The sequence below is a fragment of the Pteronotus mesoamericanus genome, unplaced genomic scaffold (assembly GCF_021234165.1).
Source record: "Pteronotus mesoamericanus isolate MK-2021 breed Mesoamerican mustached bat unplaced genomic scaffold, CSHL_Meso_final contig_90, whole genome shotgun sequence".
Lineage (NCBI taxonomy): Eukaryota > Metazoa > Chordata > Mammalia > Chiroptera > Mormoopidae > Pteronotus > Pteronotus mesoamericanus.
Genome location: NW_026555277.1, coordinates 14,013,776 through 14,034,311, shown reverse-complemented (window position 1 = coordinate 14,034,311; position 20,536 = coordinate 14,013,776). Strand labels below are relative to the sequence as shown.

General features: G+C 33.8%; 1 protein-coding gene across 1 annotated transcript in view; it reads right to left on the bottom strand.

The window, feature by feature from the left end:
- Positions 1-20,536, bottom strand: part of ERBB4 (erb-b2 receptor tyrosine kinase 4) — a 994,125-nt gene that overhangs the window by 280,777 nt on the left and 692,812 nt on the right. The window contains exons 6-9 of the mRNA XM_054585691.1: positions 10,337-10,455; positions 7,551-7,692; positions 3,670-3,783; positions 2,221-2,347 (exon numbers count right to left, since the gene is read on the bottom strand). Coding sequence (XP_054441666.1) covers positions 2,221-2,347; positions 3,670-3,783; positions 7,551-7,692; positions 10,337-10,455 — 502 coding nt within the window. The remainder of the gene's footprint in view (positions 1-2,220; positions 2,348-3,669; positions 3,784-7,550; positions 7,693-10,336; positions 10,456-20,536) is intronic.

Below are 20,536 nucleotides of genomic sequence, written 5' to 3'. Positions count from 1 at the left end.
AAAAATTTTATATACTTAATTTTAGAGATGCAGGACCGTCATAAAATAAGTTGACAGAATTCCACTTACCATCTTCTGAGTACCTCTAGTGATTTTCATTCTACAGACACTTGAAATCCATAGAATTATAAAATCGAGGAATTTCTTAGCTATATTCAGAGCCATGAGTAAGAACATTATATCGATTCTGTCATTGTGTTTGGTGATCCGATATAAAGCTCAGTGTAAAGACAGAGAAACAGATTTTCACAGTTGCATTGAAATCTATGTTTTCACTGAACTCATTATCACATTTCCATTGTGTAACATCATTACAGACTGTCATCTAAATACCTGACACAGTATGGACATGCTTTTTTGGTGAGCGTTTTGTTGCTCAAAGCACATGCACATGAACAATGTTGAACATGACAGCATTAAAAGGTTGTTATTATTCCTATGGGTAACCCTAAACTCTGAGTTTGGCCCACGGCTCTCATTCTAAATAAAGAAATAAGAGTACCTCGTCTATTTCTAGCAATGGCACTATTGTGCTATAAATTAAACATTTTTTTTATTTCTTCTTTACATTCCAATTGGATAAATAAAATCAGTTTATAAACTTGTATACATATGTATATGGGTATTCTTATCTATGATTTTTATTTCACAATTAAAAAGGAAATATTAAAATGCTTAAAGCATAAGAGATGGACATTGGCCTGACTGGGATGCAAACCACTTGTGTAGTACAGTGCACGAGGCTGTTTTCAAATCTCTCCCCATGCTGATAAACTCAGGCTAATTCATTTATTATATCCAGGTGCAATCAGGCAATGTGAATTGAGTGGCTATGCTTTATTTCTCAGAAGGCAATGGTAACATGATATAATCTGTCATTCCTGGTGATACTTGGTTTTTAAAAGTTAAAATATTAATATATTGTTTTACTAAGTGACATATATACATTGAATTATATAGAGGCACTTAAGTATCAACTCAGGTCTCCTATCCAATGGCCAACGGGACAATGATATCAATGCAAATGGATTCAAAGAGCCAATGGGGACTAAGGTAAATTTGATTGAAGGCGTCCCCTTACAAAATGGTGAGCACTATCTCACCTGAACACATTGTTGCCATGTAAAATTGTGGGCTAAGAGTAACCAAGTCCACATATTTTTAAAAAGAATTTAGAAATCTTGATCTTTAAAAAAATACTACATGGGCCAAATATAACATATGTGGGACAGAAAATATATACATACTACTAGAGTAGCTAGCTTAGACCCACATTAAAAGCTACATTTTAAAGTAAATAAATATTTTATGGAACAATACCTATAGTAATTTATTTGAATATAAAGAAACATTCTGTTCTATTTCTCTTACTATTTCTAGTAGGGTATATTTATTCAAAATGTGTTCAATTATGTGGCTTCTAGAAATAATATGATATATGTTTAGAGTAAGATTTTGAACTGAAATATGAGTGATATTCTTTATCTGTAGCCCATTGCACTAATATTTAGGGATTAAGCAGTAATATAGACAAATAGATAAAATATGAAGTAAAACTATTGACATTTTTATTGCAATTGAAAGACTATAAACTGAGTTGTGTTCCTGGTTAAAACCAGCAGGTGGTTTCTAATGAAGGAGCCCAGAAAATGTTACAATTTTTATTGCTAAAATGCAATTCATTTTATAGATCCCTTACAACAGCACTAACTTTCCAACCTTAGGAAAAAAGAGATAAATACATGTGATGGCAAAAAGGAAGTTCTGGAGGATCAGGACAATTTCAACTTCCTGATTTGCTTTTTGTGAGATACATTTTTTAAGGCATATTAATTTATGTTGCTTTAAACTAATTGTTTAGAAATTTGAATGAAATTTCTCACCTTACCTGTTGATATTGTTTCCCTAATCATATCTAAAAATATATCAAGCTTGCTGAAATCTAGAGATTTAATGAGAATGTCTTGCAAATACATTGGCTTGTATATAAATTTATATTTTTAAATCTCTGTAGTCACTAATCTCATCATCTGGATGTATCCCAAACTTTGGTTTACCATCACCGCTGGTGAAATACGGCGTTTGATTTTGTTGGAGAAGAGCGTTAATGTGTGTTTGAACTCCTCTGGGTCACAGGGAATCCAGCAAACAAAGCTAAAGATGTGCTTAAGCTTTGTCTAAACTTTGTAAAATAATTTTCTGCAAAAGTTTAATACTGACCCATGAATACCAGTGACAAGAAAGATCAAATTCCCATTGATTTTGGTGCAGTTTATGAACTTGTCAATGTTGCTGGAATCCACAGTCTGAGCTGACATCAGTGACCCCGTGCCAATGCCGTCACAAGCTGGAGAAACAAGATTCACAGTCAGGATACTGAGAAACGTTTCCAGTCAACAAATCATTGCATTTTCATTATAAAATAACATTATCTTTCACTATAAAATTAAAATATTATCATAAGAAATAAATTGGTTTCTAACATTATGTCATAATTCATCCCTGCAACCCTTACTACTTGGCCTGCTTTAAAATAGTATTCCTGTACTATCGTCTAGTGCCCATGACTCATAAGAATTATATTTTGTATCAAAACTCCATATATACACATAACAGATGCATAACTAAAACAATACTTTCAGTAATCAGAACTTGCTCTTACTACATAAAGTCACCTCATTTTTAATCCACCCTAAAATAATGCCTTCATGCTTTTTAATGCTGGTCACCTACACTAATTTCATAGCCTAATAATGGTCTATAACCTGCAGTTTTAAATACACTTGGCTAGTTAAGAATATATATGAAAAAGAGTGCTAATGATGTGAGTTGAGCTCACATAATCAGGAAAAAGAGCCATTCAAATGTTTATACTTAAATTAAGTATTATATTTTCTGAAAGTTCTATTTAAAAAAAAAACAACAACAGCATGTCTGAGTGCGTGGGGGGGGGGGGGGGGAGAGAATACAGTTTAACGTAAGTCCAAAGTGTACCTTTATAAGACACTCCTATTGCTTTGAAAAGCTTAATAATATTAGAAAAATTTGAACTGCACTTTTGTCCTATTTAAATAAATTTAATTCTGGTGAGGAATTTGAGCACCATAGCTGTAAATTATTTCTTCCTCCACTAAAATTCTAAAACATAAATTATCTGCCACATTTATGGTAAATGTCCTTGCCATTTCATATAGCTTGTGTTTCAAAATATTTTTTTAGACCTGGAGAGTACATGTCATGTTGCATTTCTCTTTCTACCCTTTTTTATACATAGCCGATCATTTTGCATACATTGGCAAGCAATTGATATGTGTGTTTGATGTTAAATTAATTGCATGAACCCTTGTTTAGCTCATAAATTTCTAGATTCAAGATTTGCTGCATATATAATAAAGTGCAATTTTATTTCTAAGTTCCTATCGAAGTAAACTCGTGAGTTTTATCTGGATTAGTTTAGCATCTTTCGTCTAAAATCAATAATAGACATTGTTACAATAGTGGGTAATTTTGAGAGCTATTCAAAGTCATGGAAAAGTTTGGATCGGGAGGTTTTGCTGTGGAAGTGGTGGTATGGTCTGAGAGGTGAACTTTGTCTCTCCATTAAAAACTAAATTAAAAACTTGTTATAGGGCTCCTTTTCCAGCCAGAATAAGTTCAGCCATCACTCACCTTTTGGACAAATATCAGTACAAGGTTTACACATTTTAATCCCATTCTCTTCTACTTCCATCTTGGAACTAGGGCAGGCCCGCACACAAGAACTGGAATCGACCACAAAGTTATCTGATAAAAAAGGTAAAATTAGCAATAACGTTGATGTTCCGCAAACACATTTAAACAAGATATTTTACGGTGTAAAAATGATTACCATCATTGATAGCATGTATGTCTCTTTTTCTCAAATAACCATCTGTCTGAATATCTCAGCGTGAAACAGCATCTAGAAACACCCATATTCAAATTTTAAGGCAGCATGTTTAACAACTAGGACTTGCTTGACTACAGCTCCATATCCTGCATGGCCCCCTGAGATTGAGTAAATTTCTTTTATAGACTTAGGAAACTACATGACATTTAGTTTGTGTTTTTCAATAGTTCCACTTCATTTCATGTCATGATGCAAGTCAGAAGTCTAAAATACTTCAAGTTACACGAAGCACAAATCAAGTTGAAGTTAAACTGCCTTCGATCAAGAGAGTGCACTTCATATCCAGGAGAAGATATTTAAAATGTGTTCCATCTTTCAATGGAGACCCATAGAAACTGTCCTATAACTTTATATGATAAAACAGAATAAAGTTTGAAAGGACACTATTAAGAAAGCTGGTCAAAATAAACCAGGAACATCTAGTTACCTGACATATTAGTCAAGTGTTTAGGGGTCTGGTGATCTGGAGTATCCCAGAACATTGTCTCCCAAGAAAAGGTCAAATTATGGCATGTAGAGTCTCCTATAATCAAGGAAACACACAATGCCTACCAGGCCAGTTTGGGTTTTAAAAGCCGCATCCTTCCGTGTCTGAGATCACTGCTTCTGGCTCGGTATTCAGTAGTATGGAAGGCATCTGGCCTTGAAGGGGACCCAGAGCAGGAAAGGCATATGGTACAAGTCCAGGCTGGGGTGCAAGCAGTGCTAATACTTGGGTCACAAAATGCAAGAGGCACTATGATATTAGAAGGATATATGATGGGAAAACACACCATGTGGAGTTATGGCAAGTGCCAATTGGAAAATCACATCAGAGACCCCTAGGATTCTTGAGCTGAGCCACACCATCTGCAGCATAAATTATACACCATTGGAAAAAAACAGCTCCTGACATGCTCCTGCTCATGGTAGAAACAGAAAACCTAATCATGGATCTTTGTCCTTGTCGCCAGGCTTGCCCCTCCAAAACAAAATTTTATTAGAATCATAATGTCATAATGTTGGACAGTCCCACCATAAATTCATTGCAAGATGGAAACAAGAGACTGGGATTGAATATGAGCTCTGGCAGAGACACAAGGAAACTACTTAAACATTTGGTCCAGAACTCCACATCAGCTACCATTGCACTGGCTCCTCCCACTCAGCTCAGGCCTGTGACTCTGTGACTGAGTGAGGACAAAGAGAGGGCATTGATGACAAGCTGATGAAGAAGGACCAACACTAAGCTTGGTATATGAATGCAAGTAGCTGAAAATAGATGACAGCTTCTCTGTGTGGCCTCACCAAGGAGTGCAACTGAAAGGTAGTGACAGGAAAAATCCTACTAATGGGCACAGTTTTGGGGAGTGTAAATGATCATTTACTTTGCATGAAAGCAACCTAAGCTTAGAATAAATGTGAACTCATGAACGGTGCTTGCCCTGGGGAAAGAAATGCTAGGGAATGTGGAATTGAGGGGAGTCTGGGGAAGAGCGATGTGTATGAATCCATGAGAGTGGGAAGGACGCGTGAAGATGCTTGTATTCCAAATTAAAACCTAACCTACCAGGGGGCATCCACCATGAAACAAGGCACTTGGTTAACAGGGCATCGCAGCCTGATGACACTTGCCTTCCTTTCCCCATGGGTCTTGATTCTGAGAACACGCCTTGACAACCTAATCTCTGTCTCAGGGGAACCCAACCAGCAGCCGGTATGTAAACTGTGTAACACATACCCATCCTTTCTGCAAGGTCTTTAGGATACCACTTATTCCACACTTTTGCAGTAATTTATGCCAAGTAAAATAAATAAAGATTATTAATAGTTTCCTGTGAGTTAGGGTCAGTTTCTAAAGGCAAATGAGTGTCAAAAAAATATTTACTATTTGGAGTTTGTGAATTTCAGAATTTCAGATTAGGGATTATAGAGCAGTATTTAGAAGCTAAATATCTTTGTTCAGCTACCATGCTTTATGAGCAAAATCCATCAAAGATTTGAATTTTAAATAAATACTGAAGTGTTTTAAATTAGTCTTTGATTTTATAAACCTAAACTAACACAGGAAAGGAAGTTTATGAGTTACCGTATCTAAGGTAACTGGGCATGCAATTTCACAAACTCACGTTCAGTGTTTAGCCACTTGTCACAATTTATAACTTAAGAGCCTTCAGGTGAGTCAGTGTAAAGGGTATAGTAAAGAGAAGATGAATTCCCCAGTCCAGATTTTCTGGTACTTCCTCCACCCAAGCCCAAACTCTGGACCTCAACCCCAGGACTTGAATGAAAGGAAAACAAAAACAAAAGCCCCAAAGCAAACAAACAAAAATGAAGCACAGTTTTGACTATCTTTAGGGCAAGGCACCATAATTTGAAGGTAGTCAAATAGGAAAATATTTGTTTAAGAAAAAGAAAAATTTCATCATCTGGCTCCATTTTACAATACTTTCAAGCCCCCAATTTTGTAAACATACTAGATGGTGAGAAAAAGGGTAAGCTTAGATAAAAGGTTATTAGATCAGGAACATAAGTTTGAATATTAAAGTGTTTAGAATAGAAAAATCTCTACTGTCCTAGAGTTGTGTGTGTGTATACATATATAATGACTTTCTTAAATATATAAAATGATACACTATATATACATAGTATATATATATAATGATTCCTTTAACTTATGTAACATTTTTAATAATAATGGCTAGAATTGTCATTGTATCCAAAAACTTGTTTTTGTATATTATCTCTCTGATCCTTATTCCCTATCTCTTTGATCTTTATAATGATTCTAGGAAAATGAGGGAAGATAAGATTATTACCATCAGCATCTTGAAGAGGAGGAAATAAAAAGCTAAATGGTTTATTTAGAATACCATTGCCAAAGTGGGCAAAGACACAACCCATAGGTACCCTAATCCCACCTGTCACACTCCCGGCACCATCACATGCACTAAGCCAAGGAAGCCATACCCTCCATATGCTATAGATTGTGGAGCCTTCTTCTTTTAAATGAGTATGTGAACAAATGTAGTGATATTTCAGCCTTGCCAGCAGATAAAACATTGAAGAAATGTCCCATTGGTCATTCCAAGCAAAGAAAATGATTCAAGCAAGTTTCAGGACACATTTTAGTGAATTCTTGATGAAATTTAAGCTGGTCATGTTAAAGCCCCAGAATGAGTTACTGACTTGGTAAAGAACTCTTCTTATGCCCTTCTGATCTATTGTTACTGTTTACTATTAGAGTTGATTTTAAAACTTTAACATTATATATTCTTTACAAATAAGTAATCAGAAATAATTTTAGGTAAAGATTCATTGGTATTATAAGCATACTTCATTATGTAGCTTGCTGCAACAAAACTAATCACTTTTCTGAGAAACAGCATCATGTGGTAAAACAATGCTATACAGAGAATGTAGTGAGTTTGTAAGTCAATGAGACTGCACTCTAACCTCAAACATACCAGTCCTTTTCTGAAACTTTGGATCAATCACTTTAATTTTTTGAATTTAAATAGTTCCCATGCCCCAGTAATTCATGATATCGTGACAAGTTTCAAGTTATAGTTGATTTCCCCAAAATTCTTTTGCTTTTAAATAATGACATAATTAATTTGGCTTTTCTTTTCCTGTTACTTACGAGGGCATTTCTTGACACAAAACGCTCCATAAGTGTACTTTGCATTGAAGTTATGCTCCAGCTGGAAGGTGGTTGGATTGTAGACAAAAGTTTGGGGACACTGAGTGACACAAGCTCCACTGTCATTGAAATTCATGCAGGCCTGCAACACAGCAAATATTAATTTCAATTCTAAATAATCTTAATAATACTTGTTAAAGGAACATTACTATAACAGTTTTTAAGGAAGTTTGTATTCTTTACTAAGTGTACCTCAATTGCATAAAAACTGAAAAAGTTGATAATTTTATAGTCATTGGTGTTTAATTTTAAGTTCAAATTTGCTTAGGACTTCTACAATTTCACAAAACTGTGTTTCCAATGTCAGTAAATATGCCATTTATTGTTATTGATGTTCTAATTGCTTAGTAATTATTCACTCATTTTTAAATTGAAAACTGGCTTAAATTATTAAAGTTAGCTAATAGAAAAATTCATTTCAGCTCACACTTATTCAAAGGATTTATGTTGAGTCTCAGAGTCTAGAACTAATAACTAATAACTGTATTAACAATTCTACAGAGCATACTTTTCTCATGAAAGCTGGTGTTTGGAGAGTTTGTTGCCTTAAGTGACATTCATCCTCACTGTACAGTAAGAAAATGTGTGATGGCCATTTAAACTGGACTCAAGGAAAAGGCTCTGGCAGTTGGCTAATCAAAGAGTGAATGCAGGGTGTGTAATGCCAAAGTGTGAAGAAACTCTACTTAGCCCATAATTATATAATATGATGCCATTTTCTGCGCGATCTCTTTCACGATGCCACACAATTTGGTAAAAGCCACCAATTCAAGTAAAACAATTCATGCCCACTGACATATATATGCATTAAAACCTCAATTTGTTAAACTGTTCAAATGCTTTTAAGAAGAATTAAAAACAATTTTACTACCTGAAACTGAGGTATTTAGTATAAAACTAGAGCATATGTATGACTACATAAAAACTTGTGATTAACAAAGTGTGGATGAACTAATCCTCTTAATTAAAGATATGAAACTTTCATAGGGATAATTCAGGCCTTGGAAGGCAAACTAATTTGAGTTTACGTAGTATTTTATAGTCATCATAAATTGTATGTATGATTATTAATAAGCACTAATTTATTCTGTTTCCTCAAAACATTTTCTTCATCAATTGTTGTTGAAGCAAGCACTATATCACAAACAAGACAATTCCCTGACGTTGGTCTATGAGATGCATAATCAGAACAAGAATCACTGATGATACATTATTCACTAAGATGACACTTTCCAGGAAGAATCTATTAAAAACCAATCTAGAAAACTCTGTAAGTTTTAATTTATGGCTATAAAACTTCATGTGTCCTCATAATTGCTTTACTAACATACTTATGCGGTGCTGGGCACAGATTGCTTGGCAACAAAGGAACATAAGCCAGAGGAATCAAACAAATTTACGTCCCAGACAAACAAAACAATGTAACTTATGCCAAGGCCTTGACCTGGCATTCTTGAACATTCTGTACCAAATGCCAAAGTGGAATCACAGGAACAATCCATAAAATATTGAAATGAAAATTCTGAAGCTCACTTGGCACTCTACTTATTGTGATAATGGAACCACGTAAAGCACGTAGTGAAAGTTATGAGTATTGTTTGTGTTTATTGTTATTACTGTCTTGGAATTAACCCAATGCCTGTTCAGCACCCGCCAAATCCAGTTTCCAATCCACGGCTGGAGACAGGCAAAGGGTCTCAGATCAAGGCTGCAGAACAGCTGCCCTAAATTTTTAATGTTTCAATATTCTTTTCTTCTTCCTCACTAGTCACTTCTGCAATACATACTTTTTGTTCACTATAGAATTATGGTAGAGAAGTTAAATTTCTTGTGACATTAAGAAAATTCACAAATGATTATATTGTAAGAGCTGTAATTTATATTTTGCTTATTTCCAGAATTAAATGCCAGTTTGAAAAAACAACAACTCTATTTTAAATATATATGTGTGTATTCTTTGGATAGTTGAGAAGAGGTAACAAAAAATAAATCCTTGTTTATTTTTAACAAAAAAACAACTTCTTATTTTATGATTTTTAACTTAAACTGAAGCTAATGTTCTGTTGTATGAAATTACATTAACTATAGCTCACAGAATTGCTTGTACATTCAAAAGAACAGAAAAGGCTTTATCAGAGATATCAAAATGTAATTAAGTGTCCCCAACAAGTGATAAATGTTAATTTTAAGGAAGTAAAAATATCCTTTTCTAAAATAAAAATCACATAGATTAGCATATAAATTGCTTCAAATGTGCATTTGTAAATCTTATAATTTTAGAATGATATTAGTTTATAAACAATATATATTAAAAATAATGAAATTTATAAATTTGTCTGCTGTTATCTCAAATTCACATTTAAGAGATAAAATGCTAGTGCCCTTACTCAGAAGACTCCATGATGCAACAACATAAGCAGATAATCCCTGTAAATTTTGGAAAGATGCTATTAGTTGTTAAAAAGATATCTTAACATGCTCATCTTCACATTGTCTAAAAAGTCTTATTGGTGATATACATTAAAACAGAAAGACACAAAGAACAATCCTAGTTACTCAATAGCCACCCAGTGAATGCATGACTTCTAGGAAGGCAGAGATTCGTTCTTAATCCTAAAATAGTTAAATTAGATCTTTTAAATAAGATGTTAAAGATTCAATGTGCCTGAGTCACACCAGGAGGGCAGGGAAAGCAGAGGAAGAAAAGGAAGAGCTCCCAGACTCACAAAGCAGTCCGTGTCTTTAGGTCCTGAGCAGCCTCCCGCACACTCCCGATGACAACAGTCACTGACATAGGGTCCGTAGCACCTGCCATCACATTGTTCGGCACACACCGTCCTTGTCACTGCAGAAAACAGATATGAAGCCCTGATCAAAGTCAGCCACCAAAGGGACTTCTAAGGTGACTTGGAGTAGTTGAGAAAAGCCGGGCTCTAGAATGACAATTGCCCACCACTGACTCAATTCAACAAACGTCTACTGAATAAAGCCTGCAACAGATCAATATTACTCTACAAAAACCTTTTAAATTAACACATAAATTAGGTTCTATGTTCTTTCTTGTTCCAACAAACACTACAGTGCTTTACAAAAGTCGTACAATTTAGCAAGATACAATCAAGTTTGAAATAACTGAATGAGATGCTTTGGCAGGTTGCGAAAGATGGAGTCAGCCATGAAATCGATTCACACTGTGCACCATTAGGTCCTAGAGAAGGTGTCCTCAGAAATAAATTTAAGATTTTTAGCAGTAAGTGCAAAGAGGAAAGTATAAAGCTTTACATGATTCACATTGTATCTTACATGATTCATCTCAAATAGATGGATAAAGGGAGGGAGGGAGAGAGAGAGTGAGTGCATGCAACATTCTTGCAGGAAGGAAGGAGGGAAAGAAGGAAGGAAGAAAGGAAGGAAAGAAAAAAAAGGAGTGAGGGAGCAAAGGAGGAAGGGGACAGATTTGTACTAAATACAACAAAAGCTTCCATTGGACTTGTCTTTTAACATTTTTTAATACAATTGACAGAATATCAACATATACTTTCTGTGAAAACAATGTTATAGGCTGGGCTTCAAAATTATAGTATAGAAGGAAACAATTCTGATAATCTCACTTATTAGAGATATATTTTTAAGTATTTAGAGACATAAATCTTACAGGACATGCATAGTATATCACTTCTTGGTTTCTGTATTTCCATTTCAGTCTTGTTTCTTCCCACCTCTTTGACTAGTTCTTCAAAGCTTCCTTCCATAGCAAGACTGCACCATAAACATTAGTGTTCTTCAGAATTGGTCTTGGTTGATCTTGACAATTTCCTTGCGCTGTGGGTTCATGCCTGAATGCAATCTTCATCCCTTACATTGCATAATGCCTATAGGCAGATTACTTTCAGATCCAGATCTGAATTCTCTATTGAGCTACAGCATGTATTCCTAGTTGTCTACAAAAGCCCCCATTTAGACAATGCAAGATGTAGAAAATGGAATGTAACTCACTTTCACACTTCTACCACAAGGTATATTTCTCTTCTTTGTTCCTATGTCTCAACTAATGGCAGCACCATCCATCCAGTAGCTAAGCTAAATATTTGGGATGTGTTTTCTATTTCTCCTTTCCCCTTACCATCACTGGTCATACCTAACAAAAATATCCAGTACTAGCAATAAAAGTCTTCATTACTGCCTCTCCTCTCTACTCTAACTTTTCTTAGAAACTTAACCTCTAAACTATCACATAGCCTTCTATAAGTTTCCTCAGATCCCAATTAATCCTCCCTGCTGCTCTAAAAGGAATGGTTTGAAATATAAGCCATTGCCTATAAATCAGCAGTTTCATAGTATAAAGCTTACTTGACATCCCTATACCAAAGGAATAATCCATTAGTAACAGATAAAATCCTTCATCAATTGACCACCACCTCTATCTGTACTGGCATCTCTCACTCTCTTGCTGTGGTTCTCACATCCAGGCACACACAAACACAACTGTGATTCTTGTTTCCTTGCATCACATGCAACTGTGGTTCTCATTGTCTTTTCACAAACACTCCTTCATGCTAAAATTGCTTCCTGTTTCTTCGTCTAGCAAATACTCCTCAATAAGCTTCAGTTGAAGTACCCCTTTTGCTCCGAAACTTTTCTAGACTCGTCTCTAGGCTGAGTTAGTTTGTCACTCTTGCTTCTGAATAAGCAAGAAGATAAAGTTGATAGAGAAGTCAATGAGGAATGGAAACCTAGGCTTGTGTTCAAACTCTGCCCCTGTGATAAGGCCAGTTCTTGAAATACTCTGTATTTTGCTTTAAATTTTTATTATGGAGTTTGTATTAGTGCCTATCTAAAGAGATAGAAGATGGAGATACGGTTATACAGTGCTTAACATGTCCCTTATTAGAGTGCTCAACACTGTTAGATATTATTATTGTACTTATCATAACACATTGTATTTATTTTTTCCACGTTTGCTCCCCTTACTAAACTACCAGTGTAATTTATTGAAGTATATTGTCTTAGTCATACTGTAACTTTGGCAACTGACACAGTGTTTGGCACTTAATACACAACAAATAATATCCCCTCCAGGTAAATAAATAAGTCAGATGTAACCAACTCAGAGTAAATATCTGTTACTTAAGGCTTAATGTCCTTATCAGAGAAGAAGACAACATGTAGAGAATTAAAGAGGTAGGGCACTAACAAATATAAATAGACAAATATTAAAATATCAAACAATAGAGCATATTGACATGCAAATAACATTATTATTATTATCTGTCATTAGATTTAAGTGTTCCTTAAATTATGCCATTGATTATTTCATAACTCCATATTTTCAGTTGGATGCCTTCTAATGGAACATAATGATGATATTGGTAAAAATTAAGAAGATTTAAATATGAACTATAATCCTTCCATTGGACATGATTATATTACCCTCTATGTAGGACTCTCAAAAACATCAAGTAGAATTTACACTAAAAATGTACTTAGATTCACCCTCTGTCTTATTTTTATTTTGTAAAAATAAAGTCATGTAATACGTCCTACCAGAAGCTTATAGATTAAAAAAACAACAAAATTTTGGGTCTGTACTTGTAAGGACAGTATATTTTATATTTGCAACTTGGATAACATTAAATTTTGAAATAAATAATTTCTTCTATCAATATTCCAGAATAAAATTCTACAAAATAAGCCAACTGTGTCTGCCCCTTTACCTTTTTTAAGTTTTTGCTAAAATCTCACCTTCTCAGTGAAGTCTATCTGTATTTAACACCGAATCTTTTCTAAACTATTGATTCCTGATGAACTTTTAGACTCACTTCCTCTTTTCCTCTCAAGCTCTCACTTTTTCTTTCTGCCCTTCTTCTTCCCTCTCTCCCTCTTCCCTTTCTTCTTTCTTTCTTATATCTTTGTTATAACATTGATCACCATCTAACACACTTAACAACTCATTTATTACATTTATTTTGTTTGCTAGTATATTCCAAAATCTACCTGGCATCCATGTAATTTTTATTTATATATCATATACATTATACATATATATTACTTCTACATTATGTATGAAATACACCCAGATACATTATATCCACTTACTAACTCTTTGTATTCACATATTGTACTCACATTAATGTTCCTAAATTTTACCCAAGTGGTATATTTATCTAGATATCTTAATTAGTAAAAAATACCATATAAAGAAAACATTTCTAGTAAATACTTTTGTAAAGAATAGATTTAATATAATTCCTCTTTCAGATTTAAGACTTTTTTCTAATGTACCAAGAGCTACTAATTAAAATAACATGTGTATATTAAGTAAACTAATTACTATATTTGAAATGTATTATCAAAGTATAGTCAATTAATTTGCTTTTAGTGAACAGGATTTGCTCAGCTGGAAAATAGCACAAAATGAGTCAGCTATCATATTCTACATGTCCCACCATATTTTAATCTAAGTACATTGAAGTATTAATTTTTATTTTTAACTTTATGATGATTAAAGGTAACTTTACAAAAATGTTTTTACTCTCTGTTTATATACTTTGGTCTTTCCTGTGAAATGAGAAAATTAGTGTAGATAATATTTATAAAGATAATTTACCATAAATTTAGTTTTAAATTATTTATAAAATGTTGATATTAAGATTTCTTTCATTGAGTACACTATCTAAATATGAAAATAATAAGTGATGAATATATAACAGTACAATCTTATGTTCTATAATAATCACTATACTGTAAAACTTTTAGACATGTATTTTAAGTAATAGAGTCATATGTGTTGAGTTGACTTTAAATTTTTCAGAAATCTATTTCTTTTATATAGTGGCAATGTATCTCATATTTTTTCAGGACACTTGTACCTTAGATATGTCATTCCATTTGAAGGACATGCAAAGAAATATCCCTCTAAGTTATTACTTTAAATTTTTTTAAATTTAAGTTAATTTTAAAAAAATTATTAAGAGACAATTACAGGATTTGCTTCATAAATGGTCTATAATTTATTTTAAAAGTAAAAAGTAAGGTACATTCTACAACAAAAATAGCACATCAATCATCATGGTGTTTACATATCTTAACTCCACTTGAAAGTTCAGTAAGCATGAAACATATTTTAGAAGTGTTTGCTTCTAGATAATAATATAAATGAGCAAAAACAAAAAAAATATGCTTAATCTCTAAAAAGTGAAGTGAAATAATTAACATTTTTCACATTGTTATGTAAAATTTGTTTTGAGAAAGAAAACATTCTGTACAATCTATTTAATGGCATTTGTTGATTAATAAACATTACTTTCTATGAATTAAACACATCAGACTATACACATATTTTATTATGATGGAAATACCCACCCACACACATACACATACACACACAGAAGAGTTCCTGAAATCAATGAGATAACTCAGTCTCTGTGGGAGCATTAACTTATAATTGCTTTGGTTATATTAATTTCCATCCTTGCTTGAATATTATTTCATTAGCATTTCCCATGTATTTAGTATCCTTCCTAAATTGCTTCTTTGGGTGCATTAAAATATTTGGGTCAAATATTAACTAGCTTATTCATTGGTGGGATATCACTAACTGTGATTTAATAGAAAAGGTAAAACCTGGAAAGTTAAATATTTATTTTATTAGGGTGAATAAACTTGAAATTGGGAAGGGGGTTCATTCAAAATATCCATGAGAATCAAACGTGTAAAATTTAAGAAACCAAGTACTCCATAGTAAGGGGATACTGCTGAGATAATACCTATTATCTCAAAAAATTAAAGGATATGTAAGTAGCATTATTATATCAGTACCTCACTGATAAAAAAACAATGGCTGCATTCTTTCTGTAAATATAACAATAACCGCACTTAAAGTTACTACCCTGGAACAAATTTATTTTATGTAAAGAACTTTGGTTATTTACTAATCATACAGTACTGATGCTTTCTGTGAGTTACGAGGGGGATAAAGGCCATTCATAAATTAGGCAAAACAGAGCCCTGTCTCTACAGTGACAAAACAAAAAGACCTCTGCCCAGTAAAAGATAAACAAGGCAAAACGTAGGCAGTCTTTATAAGAGTGTTCTTCCCACGATTTTAGGCTCTGCCATGCTTCTTCTCTCCTATCTCATTCCCCCTCCTCTTCCTCCTCCATCTTCCCACACCCACTGTCTTTTGGTTCTCTTCACTACCTCTACCCGCAGGTCCCGAAACAGGGTATATATTGGATCATTTAACATGGGAGATTTCAAACTTTTTCATGGGGATCTTGCATCAATGAAGATTTTGATTTAGTCTATTCTAATAAGCTCCCAGGTAATGCCTCTGTCTTCTGGCCCACAGACCTTATTTTGAATAGCAGGATACCCCAAAATGGGTATGCCCTACTTCCTATCAAATCAAAGTTGCCTGCAATGTCCTAGGATTTAATACTTTTAATAAACTCTCCAAGTGATCCCAGTGTGCAGTTAGAGTCGAGGACTTCTATTCAGTAAAAATGGGAAAAACTGTAGTTTATTTACATCATTTGATTGATTGACAACTGAGTATGCTAAGTCCGAACTTAATCACACTGACTGACCTTTTGCTTTAATTTCCTGTTTGTGTTAAGCTCTCCGTCACTAATTGGGAGATCAAAGAAAATTAATGTGCAAGCAGGTAAGAAGATTTGGGAGGAGGAAAAAAACAAGAGTGGGAATAGAAATATCACTTGGCTGATTCAGAAGGCAAAAATTTTGGATAAGTACAAGAGCATCAGAAAACTGTTCCCTTCTCTCACCCAGCAGCCATCTACATGTAAATATCCCGGGAAGACCCCAATTCATTCTAAAGCACATTTTAAAGCAAATTTATTTTAGTTTGATTTCATTCTATTTCAATTAGTATTCAATGGACCGCACCTCTAGGCTGCCTATATTATTATTGTTTATTGGCTGAATTTCCACAAACTGTATTCCTTGAAACACATCATGTGCATTAAGTACATAAGACCTCAATGAAATGGTTTTAATGTTACTTGTGTACTTGAATGTTTGAACAAGAAGAAAAATGCTTGGGGTAAAGCAGAGGTGCTTTGGGTTAGAGGTGAAGAAGAGTTTATTGATCATCAGAGTGATTGAAACAGTGTAATGAACTACTGAATGGGCTCCTGGATTCTTTCTCAGTATTTGAGGGAAATTGCTTCTGTATGCTTTAGACATCTGCTTCACATTAGACAGGGACTTGATGAAATGTACTCTAGAGATACCTGTGAATTCTATGACTCAGTATTTATTCTTATAAATGGTGAAATTAGGCTAAGATAAGAAACACTTTGGATTGTGTGAAAGGCTTTTAGAAAGCTACTATCCTGAGAATATATTTCAGGTGAAACAAATAAAGTTCATAGTCCATCCAAGAATATGCATTACTTTTAAAACATACTGAAATATATCGAAAATCAGGTTCAATGAAACTAATGCCAAACTGTATACCACTACTTATTCTTCCAAAGGAGAACAATTGGAAATACGTGTGTTCAGTGCCAGGTCGACTCTAAGAATCCCCTAGGAAGATTTGAGATAAAGACGCATGACCCCCTCCTGCATTCTGACTTAGTAAGTCTGGGACAGGGACTAGAAAACTCAACTTGGGGAGCCCAAGTTTCTCAGACATAGCCTCTATAAACCAACATTTCAAAATCTTTGTTCTAAGACTCTTTTTATTTGTGAGAGGACAGCCCACAAAGGGTAAAGCATTAGATGGGAGAGCAGGGATGGAAATGGGTCTGAAACTGCATGGCTGATTCTTCTCTCACACTAAATCACAGACAAAGCAGCCCTTGTTGCCACACAGAATGAGGTCTAAGAATATATAAGGCTATACCTTGATTAGGATAAGGAAGGAATTTTTCACTCTAAGGATTTCTTAATCATTTTGACCAGCAACATAAGGTCTAATACATTGAAATAAAAGCTCTCAAAAATATATTTAATTAAAAAAAAAACAACTAAACTTAGCAAATAAGAATTATGATAAAAGTATTTGGGCCTTCCAAACTACCACTGTCATACCCATTTTCACATCACTGAAGAAAATGTAACTAATTTTCTACAATTCCTAATTCCTAATTAGTCTGGTGAAAGTTACTCTAAAGAAACTGGCTAGGGCATACTGTGAGGTATACACTTCCACAGGTAACAATGGCATGATATCAAGGGCAATAACTGCTATAGTTCAACTGAAAAAATGTGACAAACACCTGTAAAGCCCTTATTGAAAGTGACATTCAAAGTAAATTAATAAAAGTATGCCCAGAATTTGGCAGCTACTAATCAGGGTTGACCCTTGTCCCAGACAAACCCCTGATGACCTATGGGCTATGACACGAAAACATTGTTAGCTGTATCAAACAGGAAAGGGATGTTGTCTAATCTATTCTTCATCACCAGCTAATTTACTCATGTATTTAATGAAGTTTTATTTAATCTATTTTTAAAGACGTGTCACTGATTCAATGAGACCTTAAAGCAGATTTCAAACTATACTCTTGGTCACCAGGGAAACTCTCTGTTATAAATAAGCTATTAACATCATCAACACTGGTGAGTCAAGATTCAAAATAAAATTGCCTTCTTATATTAAATATAAAAATATTCTTGAAAGTGAGTATAATTTTTACATATATTTTATAGGATGTGTATATATAGGATTCAAGATAATAAAAGAAATGTATGAATATAAATGAGAAAACAATAGTGCTTTATAAAATATTTTCTTACATTAGATTTGAAGGTTATACCTTAAGGTACATGAATAAGTGATATGCTAGAGATAAAGTGATACAAAAAAATGAAATCATCATATCATGAACCTGTCACAAACCAAGAAATAAGGAAACATTGCATTCAACTTTTCAAAATCACCTCACATTATAGTAGAACACAGATCTCTACATCCAGACTTGCTGGAGACACCTTTACACATATTTTGGATATTCCCTATCCAAAATATGAATAGATGGGAACAAAGATAATCTTTCTTATTTAGTACAGAATCCCGTCTACTCAGTGATGGAAATAATCACAAAATATTAATATGGAAAATATAGAACCTCACATAAGGTAAGCAGTGAATAAATATTTATCGAACTAATGTATGCTATCTAGTTTAAATTTCTAAACTTACTGATGACAAAACCAAAAGTTAAAATAAACTAGCTTGTCTATGGACAAATCCAAAATAATGTTAATATATCTCTAAGAGACCTCACAACACCTTCAGAGTTTTCCAAGCAATTTATAGCTTCTTAACATCAGAGAAGACCATGTGTCTTATAATCAGTTTGGGAATTAAACTACAATTTGATGCTGATATGCAATGAGAAATACTACACTTATCAGCACTAGAAAACCGAAAGTTAGTTATGCTCAGCTAAATTACTGTGCTTCTTCTTGATATCAAATGTTTTTGTTTTTGCATCAAAATCCAAACTCATTCACTTTGTTTCTGTCTCAGATAAAGGAATGCTGTTGTTGGGTTTTTTTGTTTTTCCTGTTTTAGGTTTTTCCTGAGCTCTAGGTTGCCCCTAATGTTCAAGTTTAAATTTTTGATACTGAAAACTAGCCTCCTTCTCTACTGAATATTACTTCAGAACCAATACTCAAGACTATATATTTAAAATATTAAAAATAAATTCCCCCTTTTCCTCATGCTCTTCATTACTTTTAGAGAGCCAAGCGTTGTATAAGAGTCGTCTGCACAAGATGTTTTCTTACATAGCTCAAATTTCTATCATCAACCCTTTTTCAGGATACCTCAAAATTTCTCACTTTACTTTCTGATTAGTAACTGATGATTTATTGATCAGTTTTACTTGGATGAATGACGGCTATCTAAGACTCATTAAGAGCCCCTCTAAGCTCCTTTATATCTATCTTTAATTCAGCCACAATACTACTCTCCTTCTATATCTTGTCTCTGTGACTATATTCATTACTGATTCAAATGCTCCAGTTTAACACTTGAAATTCATCCCTAATTTCTCCTTTCTTTTTCTTCATAGCCAAGTCAGTTGGTTACCAAGCCTTATTAAAAATTCTATTGCTTGTCTCTTAAATTACCTCTCTCTTATCCTGGTTGTTTATATGGTATGCTCTGGACCTGTTCTCTTCCTATCTTATGTCTATACATTCTTCAAGGGTCAACTCAATAAAAATCTCCTTTGCTAACCCTTCACCAAATCTCTTACCTAAAACCCTTTACCCTTCATCTACCTCCCACTGCCTTTTTGGTGATGTCACTTCACGTCACACAGACATTTATCACAGCACCTACTCCATTGTGTTGTAATTGAATACTTCTGTGACTATATCATGAATGTGAAATTTTGAAGCCACAAACCCTTTGCGTTTGCCTTTTATCTTTTAACTCAAGCATAGTACCTGCCACATTAAAAACATTGATAAACGCTTGAGAACAGTCACACACAAGCAAGCATAACAACAACCAATGATGAGGAAACATCACTGTTTCAGAGATATTGTGCATTATTAATATTTCCTAACAATAATATAAAGCAACACACATACATAGAGAGAAAATAAATCATATATATATATATATATATATATATACACACACACACACACACACACACATATACACATACACACATATATACATCACACATGTCCGGGGGGGCAAAAGTAGGTTTACAGATGCTTGTATGAAAAAATAATAAGATAATTAATAGTAATATAAGAATAAACTCTGTGTTTCATAAACTCACACCTGCAAACCTGCTTTTGCCTGCCCCTGTATATTGGATATATGATAAAGATAGAAATAAAGACAGATGAGTGCCATGATATTGCCATACAATCCAATCTTCTTTAGAAGAAGCAGAGGCTAACCCACAATAAGTTAGAAACTACCTTGA